The 20,729-nt window shown below is 35.4% G+C and overlaps 1 protein-coding gene across 1 annotated transcript; it reads right to left on the reverse strand.

The window, feature by feature from the left end:
* Positions 1–1,067: 1,067 nt before the first annotated feature.
* Positions 1,068–20,472, reverse strand: CNOT7 (CCR4-NOT transcription complex subunit 7). Its single transcript, XM_007954940.2, has 6 exons — positions 20,356–20,472; positions 17,146–17,339; positions 10,154–10,315; positions 5,756–5,900; positions 3,444–3,554; positions 1,068–1,196 (listed from the first exon to the last, which is right to left on the reverse strand). The coding sequence occupies exons 1-6, from the start codon at positions 20,470–20,472 to the stop codon at positions 1,068–1,070; spliced, it is 858 nt and encodes a 285-aa protein (XP_007953131.1).
* Between the last annotated feature and the right edge of the window lie 257 nt (positions 20,473–20,729).

Below are 20,729 nucleotides of genomic sequence, written 5' to 3' on the forward strand. Positions count from 1 at the left end.
TTTGTGCCAAATCTCACCATTATTTATTTTTGTACAAACTATGAGAGCACAATTTTGTCTTCTAATTTAATTTGGTATAAAATATACCTAAAGGCTTGCTATCTTTGGACTTTAATAAAATTGATTTGTAGAATCAAGAAATCAAGAGCATCATAAGTATGGCTATTAAAAAAAAAAAGGGTAAACAGTGACGGAATAAAAGAAGCAGATAAAGGGATGTGTGCTATCATAAAACAAATGCAGCTCCAACATCTTGGATACCAGTTTCCTGGCAGATACTCAAAATCCAATCACAAGGGATTGTTCCTGAAGGGTGTAAAATCTGATTTGAAAAACTCTTCAATCACAGAGCAGCCTACACATGCCAATTAGAAACTGACAGACACCAGATGTGCTTCGAAGATTAAACACTACATATAGAAACAGCAGTTACCAAGTTCCTCAGTAGTTTGTCTTTTTTTTTGTTAGTCCTGATGAATCAACAGTTGCACAATGAATGTGCTATATTCTGTGGGAAAAATCAAGTAAATACTGTATAAAGTTGGCAGATGGTTATTTTTCCCAGCTAAAAGCAAGAAAAACCAAAATTTCTGATAAATCAGAGGATGTGAGTTAGAGTCACTCTCTAAAGTGCAAAATTGATGGTCCACAATCTCAAAAAGCTAAAAATTCCTGTAGAATGGAAGGGAGAGACACGAAACAGGGAAATAAGTTACAGTCAGTGCTAGTTAATTTAGGAAAGGGGAAAAACAAACCAAGTCCAAGTAGGTAAAGTTTGTAAAATATTCAATATGATATAGCTTTTCCCACTTTCTGTCACACACGCTTGCTAAGAAGTGTATTAAGTCAGGGCCAAATTTAACCTGAATGCTTTTCTATTTATTGAGATCTGAGATAGGAATGCTCATACTTAGTACTGAAAGGCAGAAAATAAAATGAGCTATGAAAGGGAAAAATAAGGTATGGTCTATTGTCCAAAGGATTCAACCAGAGATAAAACCTATATACAAGCATGTGTGTAGCTCAAATAAAATAAAATAAAATAAAAATAAAAGGGCTATTTCATGTCATGACTGCTTGTTGGCTTCCTCTTCATATGCATTCCCTGTGCCATTCTGTACATAGGATGAACCAGAACCAAGGCCATACAAATGACCACAATATTTGGCATCATCAATATGATCTTCAAAGAACATCTAAAAAGGAATTTTGGAAAAAAAAAAAAAAAAAGGAAAAAAAAAAAAAAGATAATTTTAACCAAAAGGAACAATTTGTAATAATTTATATTTCAGCAATGTAAGTACTGACTGTTCATTAACTATAATGACAGCTCTTTTCTATGGTGTTCCTCTGAGCCCACACATTTTAAGTTCAAGGAATAAGACTGACATCCTCAAGAAGTAGTGTGCTCAAAAGAAATAAAAAATAAAAAAAAAGGAAACTTCAAAAAAAAAAAGTACAAATACTTTTCTTATTAACATTTAGAGCAGTTTTATCAGAATTTGCAATCACTAAAAGATGGCAGAAATTTTTATTACAAAAGTTTTACAATACTCAACAGTAAGAATAAATGGAAGTAGCAGGAAAAAAAGAAGTTTAGGTTTGTAAGTTGCCTTGATCCATATGTCAGGCTCCTTGGCTAAAAGCAGTCAAATTAACTATGTTCTGGGCAGTAAAATAAAATCTGAATGTTTTATACTAGGTTACTGTCCTTGAAGAAGCCAAGAAAAAGGAAGATGACAAAATTAGTGGCAGAGAATTCACCATGAATTGAACCAGTAAGGCATTTTAGAAAATTCAAAATGTGGTTTTAATTCAGCAATATAGCATTACAAAGTATTAAAAAAAAAAAAAATTGCTTGTCAGGAAGGTACAGTCAGAATTACTTCTGAATTAATATCACTTGGCAAAAAGTGTTATTATGCTTTCTATTACTAGTACATTTCTACATAAAGTTTTAAATTCTCAGACCAGTTCTAAATCACTGCTTTAATGTCCGTGAGGATATATTTAAAAGTTAAGTCCACAGCATATATTCTGCAAAAAGAAAACTTATTTCTAAGCAAAAGAGTACATTCCATTGTTACTGTACAACTGATTTTCTTCTTTTTGTGTTTATCTACAGTGAGGCATACCCATGCATATCAACTAATTCCATAACCTAAGGGAAAACGTGTGTATTAAGTTCCACATTTTTCATACCCAACTTCCTTATACCTGAGGAATGGATCTCTACTTTTTGGCACTGAAGAAAGGTCTGCCCAATGTGGTATCTGATTCAGCTAGAACTTTAGCTGTATTTAACCCTTTTGGTTAAAGCATTCTGCTGGTAACCAAAAGGTCTGTCGTTGGAGCTAACCAGCTGCTCCACAGGAGAAAGATGAGGCAGTCTCCTTAAAGATTTACAACCTTGGAAACCCTGTGAGGCAGTCTACTCTGTTCTGTAAGGTTGCTACGAGTTGGGTTTGGTTTTGGTTTTCTAAGACTCAATGTAATAACAAGCAAGAATTCTACTCTATAAAATTTGGAAACAGAGCACTAAAAAAATGACATGAACATAAAATACTTTTTACCAGCAGTTTAATGCCTAAGAGGACAATGCTAGGGCAAATCTAATGCATAAATTCATTGCCTTGGTGGTAGCACTGATGTGGTAGAAAGAATTCTGGAGTTCTCCCACTGGTAAGCTATGTGACCAGGGATAAAAGTTACCAGTCAGTTTACACTTATTTCAAGCAACAGTTTTGCTCGAGGGACCCCATAGGTCTGGGAGACCCTTTGGGGGGGGGGGTCTTTAAGGTCAAAACTCTTTCAAAGTAACAATATGACCTTTTTCACTGAGATGGGATATCCACAATTATTTGACAATGCTATTAAAATACTCCCTTTCCCAACTTAGAAAAAAAAAAGTTACTAACATCTGATCTCAAGTTTTCTCATCTAAGAAACAATATGGTTAGATCTATACAATTTCTAAGGTAATTTAAATTTTGATCCTATGAAAAACTTATTCTTCCATTTCTTTCTGAACTACATTTTAAGATGACTTATTTTTTAATAAGATCTAGGTGGTGCAAACAGCTAACAAACTCAGCTAGTAACTGAAAAGTTGGAGGTTTGAGTCCACCTAGAGATGCCTGCGAATAAAGACTTGGTGATCGATCGACTTCTAAAAAAATCACCACTGAAGACCCTAAGGAGCATGGTTCTACTCTGACACACAGGGCCACCGTGAGTCAGAACGGACACGACCGCAAGTGGTAATTTTTTTTTTTTTAAATTTTTGAGTATTTTCATCAAGTGCAGTGCATATGACCTATATGATATCTAACTGTATCTTCACTTGTTATGTCCTTATTGCCCAGAAATTTTTGCCAGCGATAAGATTTTTAATGTTCTAAAAACATAATCAACTGAGAAAAATGGCATTGATGTCTTCATACTTCTCTCATTTTGAAAAAGGCCATTCCTGTGAGCAATGAATCTGATCCTGCCTGATGCTGTGGTCCTATCCGTTCCAGCTCTAACTGCTCAGCAACTTCTTGTAATCCACCCTACAAGAAACAAAATTTGCCAGTCAAGAGAGAGCAAGAGTACAATCCCTGAATTCACAAATTACACAACTAAACAGTATCTAAACAAATCTGAGTATGCACAGAGACCTTATGAAGACCGGAAAAACCAGAGATTGTGCATTACTAATGTATTTGTTGAATGTGGAAAAAGCTTATGATGTAACATGAAATGAGATTCTAATCTGAAAAATTTATCTTCCTCATATGTTTAAGGTATGTAACAGGCAAATTTATTTCCTAACCAAAAGACATAAGGAAAAAAAAATCAAACAGAGGTCAACATGTATCAAGTACATTCATGGTCTATATATCCACCAAGCAGATTGGTAGTCTTTAAACTTCTCTTAAATTTCTCACCAATCCAATTCAAATAATTTTCATCTGTAAGATTTTTTATAAAACACAGCCATTATGAGTAATCAAATCATTAAGAATACATCAAATGCTTAACTAAGATTTTATTACTTAAAAAGAAAGAATATGTCATTATAAGCATACAATTCCTTAAAAGGTTCTGCTAAAATCTGCCTATATAATATTACTAGGATTAAAAGAAAGATCGAAACAAAGAGAACAACAAATGGGGGGGAGGGGAGGAAAGGAGAGAGGGAGGGAATAGAAAAGGAGGAAAAGGACAGAACAAAGAGAAAAATAAACAGTACCACCACCAATAAAACAAAGAAATTCTCCTCCAGATTGTTATAGTCTATTAAACTAAGCCTTGTACTTAACAGCTTGAAATAGTGCTTTGTACAGCAGTTGCTTCTGTGTTAAAAATAGCAGGAGGATTAGGTATCATTAGTAACTGCTTAGGAGAGCAACAGAACAGTGTCAAACAGTAGGGTTGACTATAGGCACCTTTGTTACTGACCAAAATTTTAACAAAGCAGTTCACTTAGGGCATATTCAGAATTTCTGATATACAGAGAAACTTCCAATAATATACATATAATGAGCAATAATTTGAAAACTGAAAACTGTTAATACTGATATGTCAATTTTAAAAAGCTTTCCAAAGCCAGACTAAAGCATGCTGGTCTTGGGATTTCAGCATACAATGCTCTCATGGACTAGGTGGACTGAGTTTTTAAAGCCTGAGGATATCCTACTCATGTTTAGTTGAGTCACAGCTGGAAGCGTCTCCTCAAATTACACAGAATTTTGCTGCTCTTAATTGCTACAAAGAAGAAGAAATCTTCACTTAAAACTTCCTTGGTCATATGCTGACAAGGCTGTATTGGAGACAAACTTTGGCTAAAAGACTGCTTCTCTTATGATTTTCAGTTCATCTGTTAAAAAGCAAAGTTTCCTCACTGAAGTCCTAAAAAAAATTTATTTCAGATTAAAGGCAAGGCTGAAAGTCCTTACCACCTCCTAAAAATATAACCTTATTTTACACTTCTGAAACCTAGTGAGGAAAACACTCGATCAACTTTGGTTTCACTGAAAATAAGAAGGACAATACAGATCTATGAAACTATCATTTTACTCAAATTAAAAAACAAAACCAAAGAAACCTTGTATTCCCAAGAATCTGTGAAACAGTACTTTTCCCTATGAAAGACACTTTCCTTTTGAAAGAATTAATTTCTAGAGGGAAAAAATTATTACACATATGGTAAACAGCAGCAAAATGCAGGTTTCTGTTTAGACAGGGCCTATGCATTTATCTACTTACCACAAACAAGCTCTTTTAAGCCAGGGAAAAATATCCTGTTAGCTATGTAATTTAATTCTGGAAATATTCTTCTATAAAGCCAACACAATAACACCTAGTAAAGATAATTCTCTTTACCACATTACTAAACATTTTTGCCCATCACTGGCCACCTGAGATTTTCTCTCGTGCAGATAGATTATGTAATTATGGGGAAAGGAGGAAAACTTGCACTTCCGTGCACATGCATCTTTCTAATCCTCACATCTTTGTCCTGGTTCCTATTTTCAATGTGGCAAGCAATGACAAAAACCAGACCCGTGGTTTGAATTTTGTTGAAAACTTATTCTGGCAATATACACTGAGCTTTGAAAAGGACAACCAAATGATCAGCTAATGTAATTGCATTTAATATTAAACTAAAAATATGGTTTGAAACAAATTCCATTCCATTCTAGGACCTTATGTCAGTCACTCAGCCTGAACAGTGAGGTAATTACAGATAATGACATCAGAATCTTACTTTGAGATTTTTGCAGCTCTTCATGAGGTACTTCACATCATAAATGACAGGAAAAAACAAACGAAGGATCTCAAAGAAGTCAAGTTCTTCTTCAGGCAAATTAGAGTTGGTCAGGATTTTGATTAAATAGCCAAAGTCATAACCACTATAAAAGGGTTAAAAGAATACAGAAGAAGAACAAATGAGTATCACACAGATGGGAAAAAAATTTTTTTGATTCAAATTCTGAGTGAATCACACTTGGGCAAAAAAAGAACAAACAACTGAAACAAAACCAAATACACACTATGATAACAGAAGAACAAAAATGCTTACAGTTTCAATGAAAAATGCCATCTTACAGACAGTGCTATAAGAACTTTATTATTCAGAGATAGCAATATACACATATAGACTACCATACAAGCCTGTAACCCAAACACTAATTTGCTGATCCTTTAATGGAGAACACTTTAACACCAAACTTCCCATAGTAGATGCTTCAGAAATGGAAAGGGTGACATAAAGATGAATCCAAACATGGCCCAATATGTCAAAAACAGAACAAGTATTGGCATTCTGAAGGCAAAAGTAATGCAAATCTACCCATCTTACACATAAGGTGATCATATACTTCAAAAGTTCAAAGATATTCCCTAACAAAGTTTTTCCACTTAAGTGACTTTATTAATAAATTATCTCTTCCTGGCAAATCTGTTCCTATCACAAACACAGTTCCCAGAAGAAATTATTAATAAGAATATTGTACATGATAGAAGTGAAGGTAGTGAACCCCGAGAATTGCCATACTAGAAATAAAATACAAACTCCCATGATCTCAAATTAAGATCTCCTACATCAACCCCCACCGTTTTCCACGTTTACCTCTATAAGGAGCTTTGGTGGTGTAGTGGTTTAGGCATTTGGCTGCTAATCAAAAAGGTCAGTGGTTCAAACCTACCAGACGCTCCGTGGAAGAGATGAGGCAGTCTGCTTCCATAAAGATCTATAACCTTGGAAGCTCAATGGTGGTTGCTATGAGGTGAACTGACTCAGTGAGTTTGGTTTGGTACCTATGTACCTGTGTGCTGTAATTATACATCCTCTTTTCCCAGTCTGTCTTTCCTGCAAGGACCTCTTCCAGGAAACCTTCCCTGTAAAGCCTAACACCTCAGAGATTTCTTAGGTGGCACAAGTTGTTTTCTCGTACTTCCTTTTAAAGTGCACAGCTTTCTCCACTAGTTTAATGGGTAAAAATCACATTTTTAAAGTACTTTTTCTTCTTGCAAATATTTGGGGGATACAAAATAAAATGTGTATTTAATGCTCAGAATACTTACTTGTAATATAAAAAGACAAAAAAAGAGAAACTTTTACCATTAAAGACCACTTAGGAATGCCGAAGTATAAGCAGTAACTTTTAAATTTCTGATGTTTAACAAGAAAGTAACTTTGCTAACGAAAATATAGGTCTGTGTGGTGCTTACTTACTATTACTAGTAAAAGTAAAACTGTATTAGAGTTTAGAATTTATAAATTTCTTCAAATATTCTTTATCTACTAGAAAAAGAATATGAAGAAAATATTTAATGGCATTTAGTAGAATAAAATCTTATATCCTGACAAATATTTACTTAAACCAGAGTCGAACATAAGACTCTTAAGGTGTAAAAAGACACAAAATCTGTTTTTGTTCATTTTAATATCCCAAGTGCTAGCACACAGTATTTCCTGAGTGTTATTTTTTGAATTAAAGACTATGTCATATATAATAAAAAGGGTTGGAAAATGCTTTCCGGTTCTTTTGTATCCTCGTATCTAGGAAAGTAAAAATAACTCAAAAAGTTTTCTCAGATTAACAAAGACATAAATCTTATCTTTTGAGGTACTAGTTGAAGGCGAGGACACAGAGAGAAAAAAGATGGTTGGTGAGAATTAGTATGTTCAGTACCTCTAACTCAAAAATTATTGCTTAGCACTGCCGGAAAGTTTACAATATGAATAGTCCTTCATTCTAATCATTCCACAAGCTGGAGGTAAGGACTCTGAAGTTTAAAAAGAGACTTATATCTAAAATAAATGTGCACATAAGAGCATTATATAACGCTTTTAGAAAACATAACAGAATACCAAATAAAATCATTCCCAAGGCCACACTTAGTCCCCAGCTGCCAATTTAGTTTCATTTACTTAGATAGGAAAACTATTTCTCTTACCTTGGAAGTGATTTCCTTTCAGCAATTCTCTTTAACAATTTAGTTTTACTTTTAATAGTAATACTTAAAAATTACCACTTATTAATAATTTACTGTGTGCAAGGCATTTGAATGGATACTGTAAATACTATTATTGATCATTACAACAATCCTACAAGATATTTTTTCTAAGTGATGCCTTCCCTGAGCATTTCTATCAACCTTTACTGTTTTTCTCCATAGTGTGTATATATCATCACTGTCTAACAAAGCACAAAACATTTATCATTTTTCAAAACTATCTTTCCCATTCCTACCAGAATGTAAATTCCATGAGGGTAGAGATTTTTAGCTTTGCTGATAATTTAATCCCTAGAATCTTTTTTTTTTTACACTTTCCATTTCTACTTGGGTTCCCCGATTCACCTGTGTAGTTACCCTGCCCCCCACCCCCACCCCATCTTTTCTTTTGGGCAAATGTTGCCCTTTTGGTCTCATATACTTAACTGTTCTATGGACTATATTCCTCATGGGTGTCACTATTTTATACGCCAGTCTATTATTTGGCTGAAAGGTAGCCTCCAGGAGTGGCTTCAGTTCAAAATTTGAAGGTATCTTAGGGCAATAGTCTCAGTTTCTTCTAGTCTGTGTAAGATAAGTAAATCTAGTCTGTTACATGAATTTGAATTTTGTTCTACATTAGTCACCCATTCTAACCAGGACTTTCTATTGTGTTCCTAGTCAGGGCAGTCAGAAGTGGTAGCTGGGTACCATCTAGTTTTCTGGTCTCAAGACTATAGGAAGCTGTGTTTCATATGGGCCATTAGTCCTTTGTTTTTTCTTCACTCTCTTTCACTCCAGGTGGGAAAACACCAATAGTTTTATCTTAGATGGCTTCTCACAAGCTTTTAAAATCCAGACACTATCCACCAATATAGGATATAGAACACTATGAACTATGTTATCCCAATTGATCCAGGAGCACTGGTGGTGCAGTGGTTAAAGCACTTGGCTGCTAACAGAAAAGTTTGCAGTTCAAAACCACCAGCTGCTCCACAGAAGAAAAATGTACCAGTTTGCTTCCATGAAGATTAAAGCCTAGGAAACTCTATGGGGCCATTCTACTGTGCCCTACAGAGTTGCCATGAGTCTCAATCAACTCGCTGGCAATGGGTTTGGTTTGGTTTGCTATACCAATTGACCCACATGTCCCCTGAGACTATGGTCTTTAGCCTTCAAGCCCAGTAGCTCAGTCCCATGAGGTGTTTGGTCATATCTAAGAAGTTTCCATCACTATGCCCCTGTGTGTTCTATTAAAATATGAATATACACACAGCATATACAAGAGTGTATGTAGAAATATCCACAACTATACTTATATATGCATGTGGGTATATTCCCAAACCATCTCCCACACCTATCTAGCATACATATCTACCTATGCATCCACTCATAAATCATTATTATTGTTGTTGCTGGATTTGTTATAGTATTTACCATGTTGTCGTTATGTGCCATCGAGTTGGACTTGACTCATAGCGACCCCTCCTTGGGTTTCCAAGGCAGTATCACTACGGAAGTAGACTGCCCCATCTCCCTTCTGAGAAGTGGCTGGTGGGTTTGAACCGCCAGCCTTCTAGTTAGCAGTCAAGTGCTTTAGGCACTATGCTACCATAGTTGCCTTCTATTCTTGGGTACCTCTCAGGGTCTTCTTATGTCTTGGGTATGCTTCACTGACTTCCCCCGTATTGTGCACTGACTTTCCCTTCACCAGAATGAACACATTTATTATGTACTTAGTATTGATCCCTAGATGTTATCACACTGCTTGGTACATGGTAGATACTCAATAATATTTTTTTAAATGAATGGCTTTCCTTCTGAAATCACTAAAAGAAAAACAAAAAATTAAGGCTTAGATATATCAAATAACTCCAGACAGTACTGATTCCAAGTGGCACTGCTAGATTTAAACCTAGGGCATTCTAGTTTTCCAGCCTGTACTTTTTCCAGTATGCAACATGCCTCTCACAGGCTAAGATGGAGCCCATATTATTAAATAAACTTTTAAGTAGACAAACATTAGCATCATAGAATTAGAAAACTGCATACTGCAGCCAATTCTTTCTAGAACCAAAACTGAAATTGCTGATACAATGACCCAAGCAAGTGTGAAAAAGTATGAGATGGTAGCACAAATGCCATTTAAATGTAGTCTTTTTACCTATGAAATGATAACCATTTGACCCCTTCACAGAGGACTACTCCTGATGTCATAAGAAGTTCTGCAAAATATTGGGTCTCAATTCCTTCCTCCTCATGTTTTTTAAACTGGATACCAGATGTTGTTAGTAGCTCTATAGAATCCTGGGCATACATGTCCTCCCTGGCAGGAGAAAAGAAAAAGATAACATTCAAAAGTGCCATATTTCAAACTGTTTTTCTCCACTTCCCTCTACAACTACAATGGCAGAAACAACAAAACAGAAGATTAGCAGGGATCCATCTGTTTCAATGATTTACATATATCCAACAAATATATAAAGATCATCTTTTTCACCCAGAAAAGTATTCAAACCTTAAATAATCATTCAAAGAAGCCCAATGGTGGGCATTAAAATTCTTTACTATCAACTTAATTTCATTAGCTATTCATAATTTAAGTAAGTTGGGATTAGAAAAAGGGTCTTGTATTCATCATGGGCTATAGCTACCAAGTGACAGACTTGTTCTTTCCTGGGCTCTCAGTTTCAGCAGCCATTTTAATGGTGCCAGATGGCACTGCAGCAGTAGCTGTGACAGCCTAGACACATTTCCCTGGCTTTCAGCAGCACAGAAAGAGACCATATGGAAAAGTCCAACACAGCTAAGTTACACTAAGTTCTATCTTAAAGAAAAAAGAAATGCCTCCTCTTACCAATGATGAACCTTTGGCTCCAACAGGAAGTAAACTGTTCAAAATGAAGGTCTCTGCTGTAATAGTTATAATTCCCTCTTCCAACAATCCTAATCCTAAAAGATTATCTTCTAAAATCAAGCCAGGCAATCAAGATATCAATCAATCCCTCAGGACTGCGCTAAAGTCAAAAAGAGTAACCATATCTAATTTCTAAGCATAACACATAAGTATCCAAAACATTAAATATAAAAAAGTTATCAAAATACAAGTAAGTTTCTGAAAATGAAAGAGTATTTTATTAATTGGCCATCAGATTTAACTTTTTATTTGCTTTTTTGAATTGTTAAGATTTACCAGTTTCTACTATGGAGCAGATAAAAAATTCTGTGTAAAGCTTTAATAAAACCAATTAAACCAAAAGGCACATTTCATGTGGCCAAAAAGTATTTCTATGGCTTATTCCTTGGAAATAAGGAATAAGCCATAAAACTTTTAATAATAAGCCACGTACTTTTAATGTCTTTTGAAAAACAGAAACGTTGGCCACTCAACTATTTAAAAATAGAGAAATACTGCAACACTTTTAGTCAAACTCTCTAGAAAATCCTTTAAGATAGCACATGAGGCTACCTGAATGAATTCAATAAAAGTTTCTTCTGTTAAAAAACAGACATTTTGGCTTTACTATACTAAAAGCATTTACCTTTAACAACAAGAATATCTCACTCAACAGGTCAAGATAATCACACTGAAGTCCAAAAGAATATGAAAGATTTAAAATATCACTGTGTATGGCTGAGAAGCAGTTTACGTATTTTAAGTTATTTCTCCAATAAATGGTTTATCAACTGTCAAAATTGAATACCAAAGGGGGAAAAAAAAACCTACAACCTATCAATACAGTGAGGAGTGGTTAAGTGCTTAACTGCTAACTGAAAGGTTGGCAGGTCAGTCCCACTAGCCACTTCATGGGAGAATGATATGGCAGTATGCTTCCTTAAAGATCACAGCTTTGGAAACCCTACAGAGTAGTTCTACTGTCCTGCAGGGTTACTATGAGTCAGAAAAGACTTGATGGCAATGGTTTGGGGCTTTTTGGTTTATCTATATAATACATTTAAAAATATTTCCTATACATTAGTAAAATAAAATAATAAAAAAACAAACAAACAGGCAAACGAAACAGCTGTTACTGAGTTATTAATATAAACATTAAAGTTCTAGGGTATTTGTAAAGTTCCGTTTCTGGATTTGGGTGCTGGTTTCAAGGATGTGCTAAGCTGGTGAAAAATCAGCAAGTTATTCACCTATGATATATATACTTTTCTGTATGTATGTTGGACTTCAATAAAAAGTTTGGGGGAAAAAAAACACTTTAGTTGTCATTATAAAGAAATGAAAATGTAAAAGATGTCTAAGAATGGGCTAAACCTTTAGATTCCTCCTGTTGTTGTTGTTGTTGTTATGTGCCGTTGAGTCGGCCCCGACTCATAGCGACCCCTCCTTGGGTTTCCGAGGCAGTATCACTACGGAAGTAGGATTGCCCAACCTTCCTTCCGAGGAGTGGCTGGTGGGTTTGAACCGCCAGCCGTCTGGTTAGCAGGCAAGTGTCTTAGCCACTATGCTACCAGAGCTCCCTACTTACCTCTTACCTACCTCAAAAAAGTTGGGAAAGGAGAGTAGAAAATTAAATTATTTAAGCCCATCCTTTCTGATAAGTAAGGACTGATTGTGTTTTAAATAACTCCTTATGACCTTTCTCACGTATTAGTATTGAAAAATCACTTATTCACGGAAAGACAGATTTCCTTAATTTTTTCCTATTATGTTCATATTATAAAATACTTCTTTTGTAAACTGTACTGAAATTGACTTAGAGGCATTTTTTTGGAGGGGGGAATGAAAAGTTACAAAGGGAATGCTCACTATAATTATCTTTTATTTCTTCAGAGGGAGCTTATACTGTTGGTGAACCTGTAAGTTAGTACAACCTATCCAAGATAGTATCAGGAGAATATTAAACTTTAATATATGAAGGGTATTAAATTTTAGATAACCTTTTGACACTAAAATTTGATTTCTAGCTTTTTATCTTAAAGGATAAAACTTATGGAAATATTCAAAGATTTAATTAAAAAGAACTTCACTGTACTACTGTTTGTAATACTGAACAACTAGAAACAACCAAAACTATCTAGCAATAATAGATGGATTTCAGTCTTAGAACCAACTATGTAAAGGAATATTAAGCAATCATTAAAATAAGACTATAGAAGATATGGAAAGATTTTAGAGATGCACTAAATTAGTGTGGGGAAAAAAAGATCAAGGCAAAATAATTGATACTACAATATTATTTTATTTTTATACAAAAAGGTATAGGATTATAACAAATTTTATAATAATACAATCTCAGAGATTGTAAAAAATGGTGTGCGGCATCGTCAGACCTTCTCTAACATCACAATGTGGGTAGAATCATCAGTATCAGCCCAAGACTGACTTCTATAAGGGGGAAATCAGACAGGTCTCCTCTCCCCAAAGTTTTTTTTTTAACCAATTCTGACATCAGCTTTCCTTCCCACAAACCCACTGCTGTGGAGTCAGATCCAACTCATAGTGACCCCTCCTTGGGTTTCTGAGGCAGTATAACTACGGAAGTACATTGCCCAACCTTCCTTCCAAGGAATGGCTGGTAGGTTTTAACTGCCAGCCTTCTGGTTAGCAGTCAAGTGCCTTAGGCACTATGCCACCAGATCCTTTGTCACCTATCCTTCCCACAGCACTCTAATTCTCTGCTGAGTTGGAAAATTTGTTGCAATACTCATACAGAACTCAAACATCACACACACAGTTCAGGGGTTTATTACAGAAGGATTATGTTACACAATTCAGGATCAGGAATGACTCATGATATAGTTCTTTGGTTAGGACAGCTTTTTGTTATGCCAGAGCCAAGCCTCTCCCTTGGCTCTTGAGTTCCTCAGTATGGCCTCTGCCCTGTTTGGTCAAGTATTATAAAGCTCTTCAGAGCTGCCAATAAGCGCCCTGGTACATCTCATTCTACTGGTAAACCTCCTGCGTGAAGGGTCTCAGTGTTCTCTCTCAGTAGGAGTTCTGCTAACACTGTTTCCCTATCACTGCTTCTGTCTTAAGCCATCTCTGGTATTACAGCTCTATCTTTCTTCTGGGTCTAGGAGGTTCTCAGTCCACTCCTATCTGTTCTTGGTGGTAGTGAGGTCCCCTGGAATTGGCTCTCTTTTAAGAGTAGGAGGATGGCAAAACTGACCAATCTCCCCCTTATGTTTCCATACACTTTATTTGCATGGTTTCACCCCACCCCTCCACAGGGGTTCTATGCACCTTATCTGCATTACTAGGAAGCTGTCCAATCCTCTTGGTGGGCCACAAGCACCTTATTTACATTTTCTCACCCAATAATTTGTAGGAGTCACAGATCATGGCAAGAAAGGCCATATAAAAGCACTTTATCACACTGCAGAGATCCTTTGACTAAATTAACTAAAATAAATTTGGAAACAAAGTATATTTAAATTAGGCTGGCTGATAGGATTTTATGGTAATTAATACTTTAGACAAGTATTTTAGCAGCTTTAGAAACCTTATTCCATAGTAGATCAATTAGGAGATAAATCTTAGTAAAAAAAGTTTAAAGTTAGTAAAAGAAAAATTCTGAGCCAGGCCTGATCTTTGTTAAGCAGAACAGTTTCAAAGTAATCTGTGCCAATTTAAAAGCTCTAGTTATCAAATTAATACTTAGAAACCATGATATAATATAATGTTCTTTCCAGGCCAGAACAGTAAAATTCTTACAATAGATTACCTTTTACTAAGATCTCTGAATTTTATGCCCTCACAACAGAATTAAGCTTTTCCATGAATAGATCACATAAACCATCCTCTTTAAATATCTTAGCAGAAAACCAGAAAAAATTGAAAATGAACCAGTTCCTAGCTTCAAAACAGGTTAAGCATTGATTGAAAAAGCAAAAAAGAACAGCTCAACTTATATCTCCTTTATCTCTATTCAGTGAATAGGAGATTCTGATGAAAAATGTGAAAATTTAGTGAGCAGTGAATTTTAAGAGCATTACATTTTATATAAAAATATCTTGTATGTTCTGCTTGGAAAATAATCCATTAAAAAAATTCTAGCATTAAAAAATGCATTTTCAAAAATATCTAGAATTTAAACCAACTATGAAAATTCCAATTAGCATTTTATATAGTTCAACTGATAACAGACCTCTTAGGTAAATAAGCATAAAACTGTAATTTAATAGTACCTAAAAAGCAAGCAGGCTTTCAACTAAAGTTCTCTTATAAATTATATTAAGTAAAAAAAGTTTCAAGATGAATGAAGGGAAACAGTTGTAGGAGAGGTGCCTACAAAAAGGAGCTATGAAAAGTGGTGCAGTATCCATATTTTCTGACAGGCACTGCTTAGGGATCATCTGAGACATGACAGGTAAGGCCTACAAGATTTGTTGAAAATCCACTAGTATAAATCACTACCTACTCAGTAGTTCATCACATCTACACTCTTAATTTAGCTATTACTATAAAGGTTAAGGGCTCTAAAATATTTTAGGCTATTTATGTAAAATACCTTTGTATGCCATTTACCACAAGGAAAATGCCATCCTTCCCAAACCAATGTAGGTACTAACTAACCTACCATCAGTATTCACTAAGTTACTTTTCTACTAAAAGCACCAGATCATTTCAAAATTGTTTTCTAATTTCTTGACATTCAAAAAGGTTACTTTTCTATTAGACACTGTCCTATAACAATTACATGGTAAGGCAGTCAACTGGCCAAAATAAATTTAGAACTGGAACACTTTACCAACAGTATTTAGAATCCTGGGATCTGAATATTTGTTCATCTGTCCCTTCATGAAAATAACTGCGCATTCCAAGGGAGGCAAGAGTCCATCTCATCAGTGCAAGCTTATCTTTAATATCCATCTCCTCATCTAAACAGTAAACTGATTCTCCTACAGCACCTTATTCCCATCTATCCTTCCATAAGGAAGTACCATCATTTTTCATTTTTCAAATTCAATGGCAGAAATAATGATAGAACCCACAATTCTAGTTAGGCTTGTTACCACATAAAATCTTTTCTCTAATTCTCACAATATGAAGTTCCAAGCCACTTTTTTTCTATAATCACCAATTGTCTATTCTCCAAATTCTAAGTTTCTGCACACTTCAAAAATTCAGATCATTTTTCCCCCTTTCTATGTAGTCTCTTGATTACCATCCTCAACAATTTCCATTTCACATCTAAGAAAGTATTACCATTCATGACTTTATACTCATTTCCAATAGTGGGCAAGCACCAAAACAATCACCTCCTGAATTCTGTAAACACAACCAATGAATGACAAGACATTCTGCCAAATCTAATGTTCTAACATGGAGCTTTTCTTCTGACACTACAAATTCTTTTCCAGTTACTTCTGTCTCTAATTATGAAACACAGACATTCTTGTTTTAATCATTCTAGCTTTTCTCTTCTTCTACTACATTGTATTTTCTCACCTTAGATTTCTTTTACACCAATAACATTCCTGAAATATCAGCTCACTCCTTTAACTTATTATCAACTCCACTGCTTTAATTCTGTACTAATATTGCTTGTCCAAATTTCTGCTGTTGCTCTTAAGCACAGCTGGAGAAACTTAACATAAAAATAGCAAAGAACTGGGTGATTATAAATTCTGATTTTCAATTACACCCTAGGCCTCAACTTGGTTTTATCTGAGTTAAAAGAGGTTTTGTGGACTGACCTGGGAACATAACCTATGTAACACTGCTTCCAAAGGAAAAAAGCATCCAAGTTTCCAACAAATGTCACATCACCTCTCAAATATAATCTATTTATAAATTGGGGAATGACTATAATGAAAATCTTTTCACAAGGATAAATATAACAAAGTATATATTTTAAATTGCAACACACAAAGTAAACTAATGCTGTGAAATTGTTTTCCTACTAACAAGCATTTTAAATAATCCAAGTTTAAAAAAAAAAATCAAACAAACTGGTAGCCATACAGTTAAAATAGCATCTTTAAAATTCAAAGTATTTGATTTTAAGATAGTCTTTATCCTAGTTTTTACTGTTCTATAATAAAAAAAGAACCAAACCTTTTGAAATTTTAGGTTTGATATATTTTTCTAGGCTAACTACATCAAATTAAATTACAATTTCATACTTTAAGGAAATAAATTCCTGAAATTAAACTGAAAAAACAAAATTTGCATGGTATTTATTTTCTACTTACGTCAAATTAAATTTAAAATTGAACTGCCATGTTGAAGTTCCTGGAGGGTATTCTCCTTGCTCATTCATAAATGTCAGTCCTAGCTGAATTATCTTTAACAAGTCTACATTACACCTCAATAGTTGGTACTGATAGTCAGCATTGCTCCTGAATTCTCCAATAGGTCTTGCAACCACACCTGGAAACTCGGTGTCCTGTAAAATAGTTTCAAGATTCATTATTTACTATACAAGGATAACCATAATTCACAAATTCCTAGAACAATTAATTTTTGGTACAAGTCAAAGAATCCTGTCATAGATGATAGTCTACATCTTCATATTCAAATATCTTTCAAAAAATTCTAACTAGGAAAAGAACTATTATTTAGAATCACAAAATAAAAAATCTTTAAATATGAATAGCATTCTCACTTTGAATATCATAGCAATGTAGTACCTAAGGCATTCGACTGCTAACCAGAAGGCTGAAGGTTCAAATTCACCAGCCATTCTGTGTTAGGAAGATGGGGCAATCTACTTCCAGGAAGATTTACTGCCTTGGAAACCCAAGAGTGGTCACTATGAATTGGAATCGACTAGATGGCAGTGGCTTTGGTTTATATATAAGCTGAACAGTACCCAAAGAAGGAAAAAGAATCATAACTCACATCTCCCAAGAAGTATGTTGTTGAATTATACTCACATTATTTCAATTCTAAAACGCAGTGTTTTTTTTTTCCCCAAAAAAGAATGCATTAAAAGCACAGCGGAAAGTACACTGTAGTTCCTACTGTTTCTCTGAAATAAGGTCTATTTAACACAAAATCTTCCAAGGAAAGCATCGTTTGCCTCCTAAATTCTTCAGCTAAAAGGATATTCTCTTTATACTAAATAGACAACACGGTGTCAAAAATTTCACACCACCCCACTCATTCTATAGGACATCACCACTTCTCTAATATTGCCATTCCATATAATCTAAGAAATAAATATTACGAATTTCCAGCGGACACTCATTTCAAATTCTGAGTAAGTATATCTTCATTAAGGAACCCTGGTGGTACAGTAAGGAGCTCTGGTGTTGCAGTGCCTGACACATTTAACTGCTAGCCAGAAGGTTGGCAGTTTAAACTTACTAGCCATTCCTGGAAGATGGGGCAGTCTACTTCCATAAAGATTTACCACCTCAGGAATTCAGTGAAGGTTGCTATGAATTGTTATGGACTCAATGGCAGCGAGTTAGGTTTGTTTTCTTTTTTGGTGGTACAGTGGTAACTGGAAAGCTGGCTGTTCAAACTCACCAGCTGCTCCACGGGAGAAATATGCGGCAGTTTGCTCTCATACAGATTACAGCCTTTGCAGACCATTAGGAGCAGCACTTCTCAGTCCTATAGGGTCACTATGGTTTGGCAACAGGTTTGCTTTTGTTTTATTAAGGTGGAGCACTGGTGGTGTAGGGGTTAAGCACGCAGCTATTAACTGATAAAGGTTAAAGTCCATGGTTTAAACCCAGCAGCAGCTCCATGGGAAAGAGATGTGACAGGCTGTACCCATAAAGACTGTTGTTGTTGTTGTTATGTGCCGTCGAGTCAGACCCAACTCATAGAGACCCCTCCTTGGGTTTCCGAGGCAGTATCACTACGGAAGTAGGATTGCCCAACCTTCCTTCCGAGGAGTGGCTGGTGGGTTTGAACCGCCAGCCGTCTGGTTAGTAGGCAAGTGCCTTAGCCACTATGCTACCAGAGCTCCTTGGAAAACCTATGGCACAGTTCTACTCTGTCCTACAGAGTCACTATCAGCTGCAATCAACTCGACAGAAATAGGTTTGGTTTATCAGGTGTCCCAGACGCACAATCATTAAGTGCTCATCTTCTAACCAAGAGACTGGCAGTTCAAACCTACCAGCAGCTCTGCAGTAGAAAAGACTTGGTGATGTCCCTCCTTCAAAGATTTACAGAATAGGAAACCCTATGGGACCATTTTACTCTCTATATACAGTTGCTATGAGTCGGAATCAACTCAATGGGACACAACATCATCAACCTTATTAAGTGGAACATTGTCTGTGTACAACAAACAAATTTTCATCCATTAAACTTGCTTCTCCCCAAATAAAAAGGATTTTTATTTATTTGTATTAAAAAAATTATTATTTGTACTAAAAACTACGTATCAACTCAATATCAGAATTCTAAATAGGGCTAGCTAAGAACCAAAAGTATCAAGTCACTATAAAAAAGTAAGAAAATTAAAAGTTCTCTAAATTCAGTTCAATTCACTTTACAGACACTTTACTACGTTAGATGTTGTAGGGGAAGGATAATTAAGACATTAGCCTCTAGCTTCATACAGTGAACAAATTAATGAAGATGAAAACAGCAGAGCATCTATCACAGATGTACAAAATATAGTACTGTAAAAGAAAAATAATTGGGTCGGAAACAGTCTTGAAGACTGAACAGCATATGGAAAAGCAGAGAATCTTAACAGTACAGTGTGTTCATAGAACTACAGTGATAATTAAAACAAAATGCAAACCAGTGTTTCACTGGGAGATTTTTTTTGTTCTAAAAAGTCATCAAGGAGTTCCCCGGCTTCTGGAAGCTGGTCTGTATGATCAGTTAGGCCTTTATATTGCTAGGAGCTGACCTGGTATTCATGGGGAGGCCCTAATAGTCTCCTGTTGAATTTAAACCATTTCAAAGAACTGCAATATCAGACAATGTCACTCTGTAATCACATCTGAACAAAGACAAAAACAAACGTTGCTCAAATCATAAAAATGACCAAATACCTTCCATCTTCACCCTATCATGGCTAATGTAAGTAACTGCTTCTTCAGTCTCACTCTAATCTTCCTGGTAAGTTTTATAAGATTTTGATAAAATTTATTAAGATACCCAAGACTGTAATTACCCCTATTTCCTGACAGCATCCAATCCAGGGCAAAGCCCTATTTCCTTAAACCTACCCTACAATCACCTACCACAAGCCCAAAACCTGAAAGTCAAGGCAAATGCCTCAGCATTCCCTTTGGTATGTGTTTTCCCTCAGCAAGTAAATTACAGGGATGTACATAGTGATCTTTGGCTAAGAGCATAAACAAATTTTTCTTTTCATGGTTAAATTTAGTCCCTAAAAATCAACCAGAAGAGTTGAATTCAAGACATTTTCAAGACCCTTTCCCTCTTTTATAAGAAACATTTTAAAGATTTAGTCATGTGCATACCATAGCAACGTAATTATATTTTCGGATAACTTGACGAATTTTCTTCATTTCTTCATCCAGGTTGCAAGCCCAAACTTCACATATTCTTTGGCTGTGATCTACAGTTGCTGCTGGCATAGTGAGAGCACAAGGGGTCTAGATGCCTTGCATCAAAATGTTATACTTGATTGAAGATTTGTTTCATAAAATACTTTATCCTTTATTTGTGTACCTGTTCAAAAATAAACAAATAAATAAGTTAAAGTAAAAACTACTCCTAGCTCTGGTAGTGCAGTGCCTAAGGCACTTGACTGCTAACCAGAATGCTGGCGGTTCAAACCCACCAGCCACTCCTCGGAAGGAAGATGGGGCAATCTACTTCCGTAGTGATACTG

Source organism: Orycteropus afer, unplaced genomic scaffold (genome assembly GCF_000298275.1).
Source record: "Orycteropus afer afer isolate SDZICR_OR568_19922 unplaced genomic scaffold, OryAfe1.0 scaffold00483, whole genome shotgun sequence".
Lineage (NCBI taxonomy): Eukaryota > Metazoa > Chordata > Mammalia > Tubulidentata > Orycteropodidae > Orycteropus > Orycteropus afer.

What these genes read in the sequence shown, in the direction of transcription:
- CNOT7 (XM_007954940.2), bottom strand. Translation starts at nt 20,472, where the DNA reads ATGCCAGCAGCAACTGTAGATCACAGCCAAAGAATATGTGAAGTTTGG. An exon ending in AGAGCTGCAAAAATCTCAAA is followed by an intron (nt 3,555 to 5,755) that starts GTAAGATTCTGA and finishes TGTTTCTTGTAG; the next exon opens with GGTGGATTACAAGAAGTTGC. An exon ending in CCTTTTTCAAAATGAGAGAA is followed by an intron (nt 1,197 to 3,443) that starts GTATGAAGACAT and finishes ATTCCTTTTTAG; the next exon opens with ATGTTCTTTGAAGATCATAT.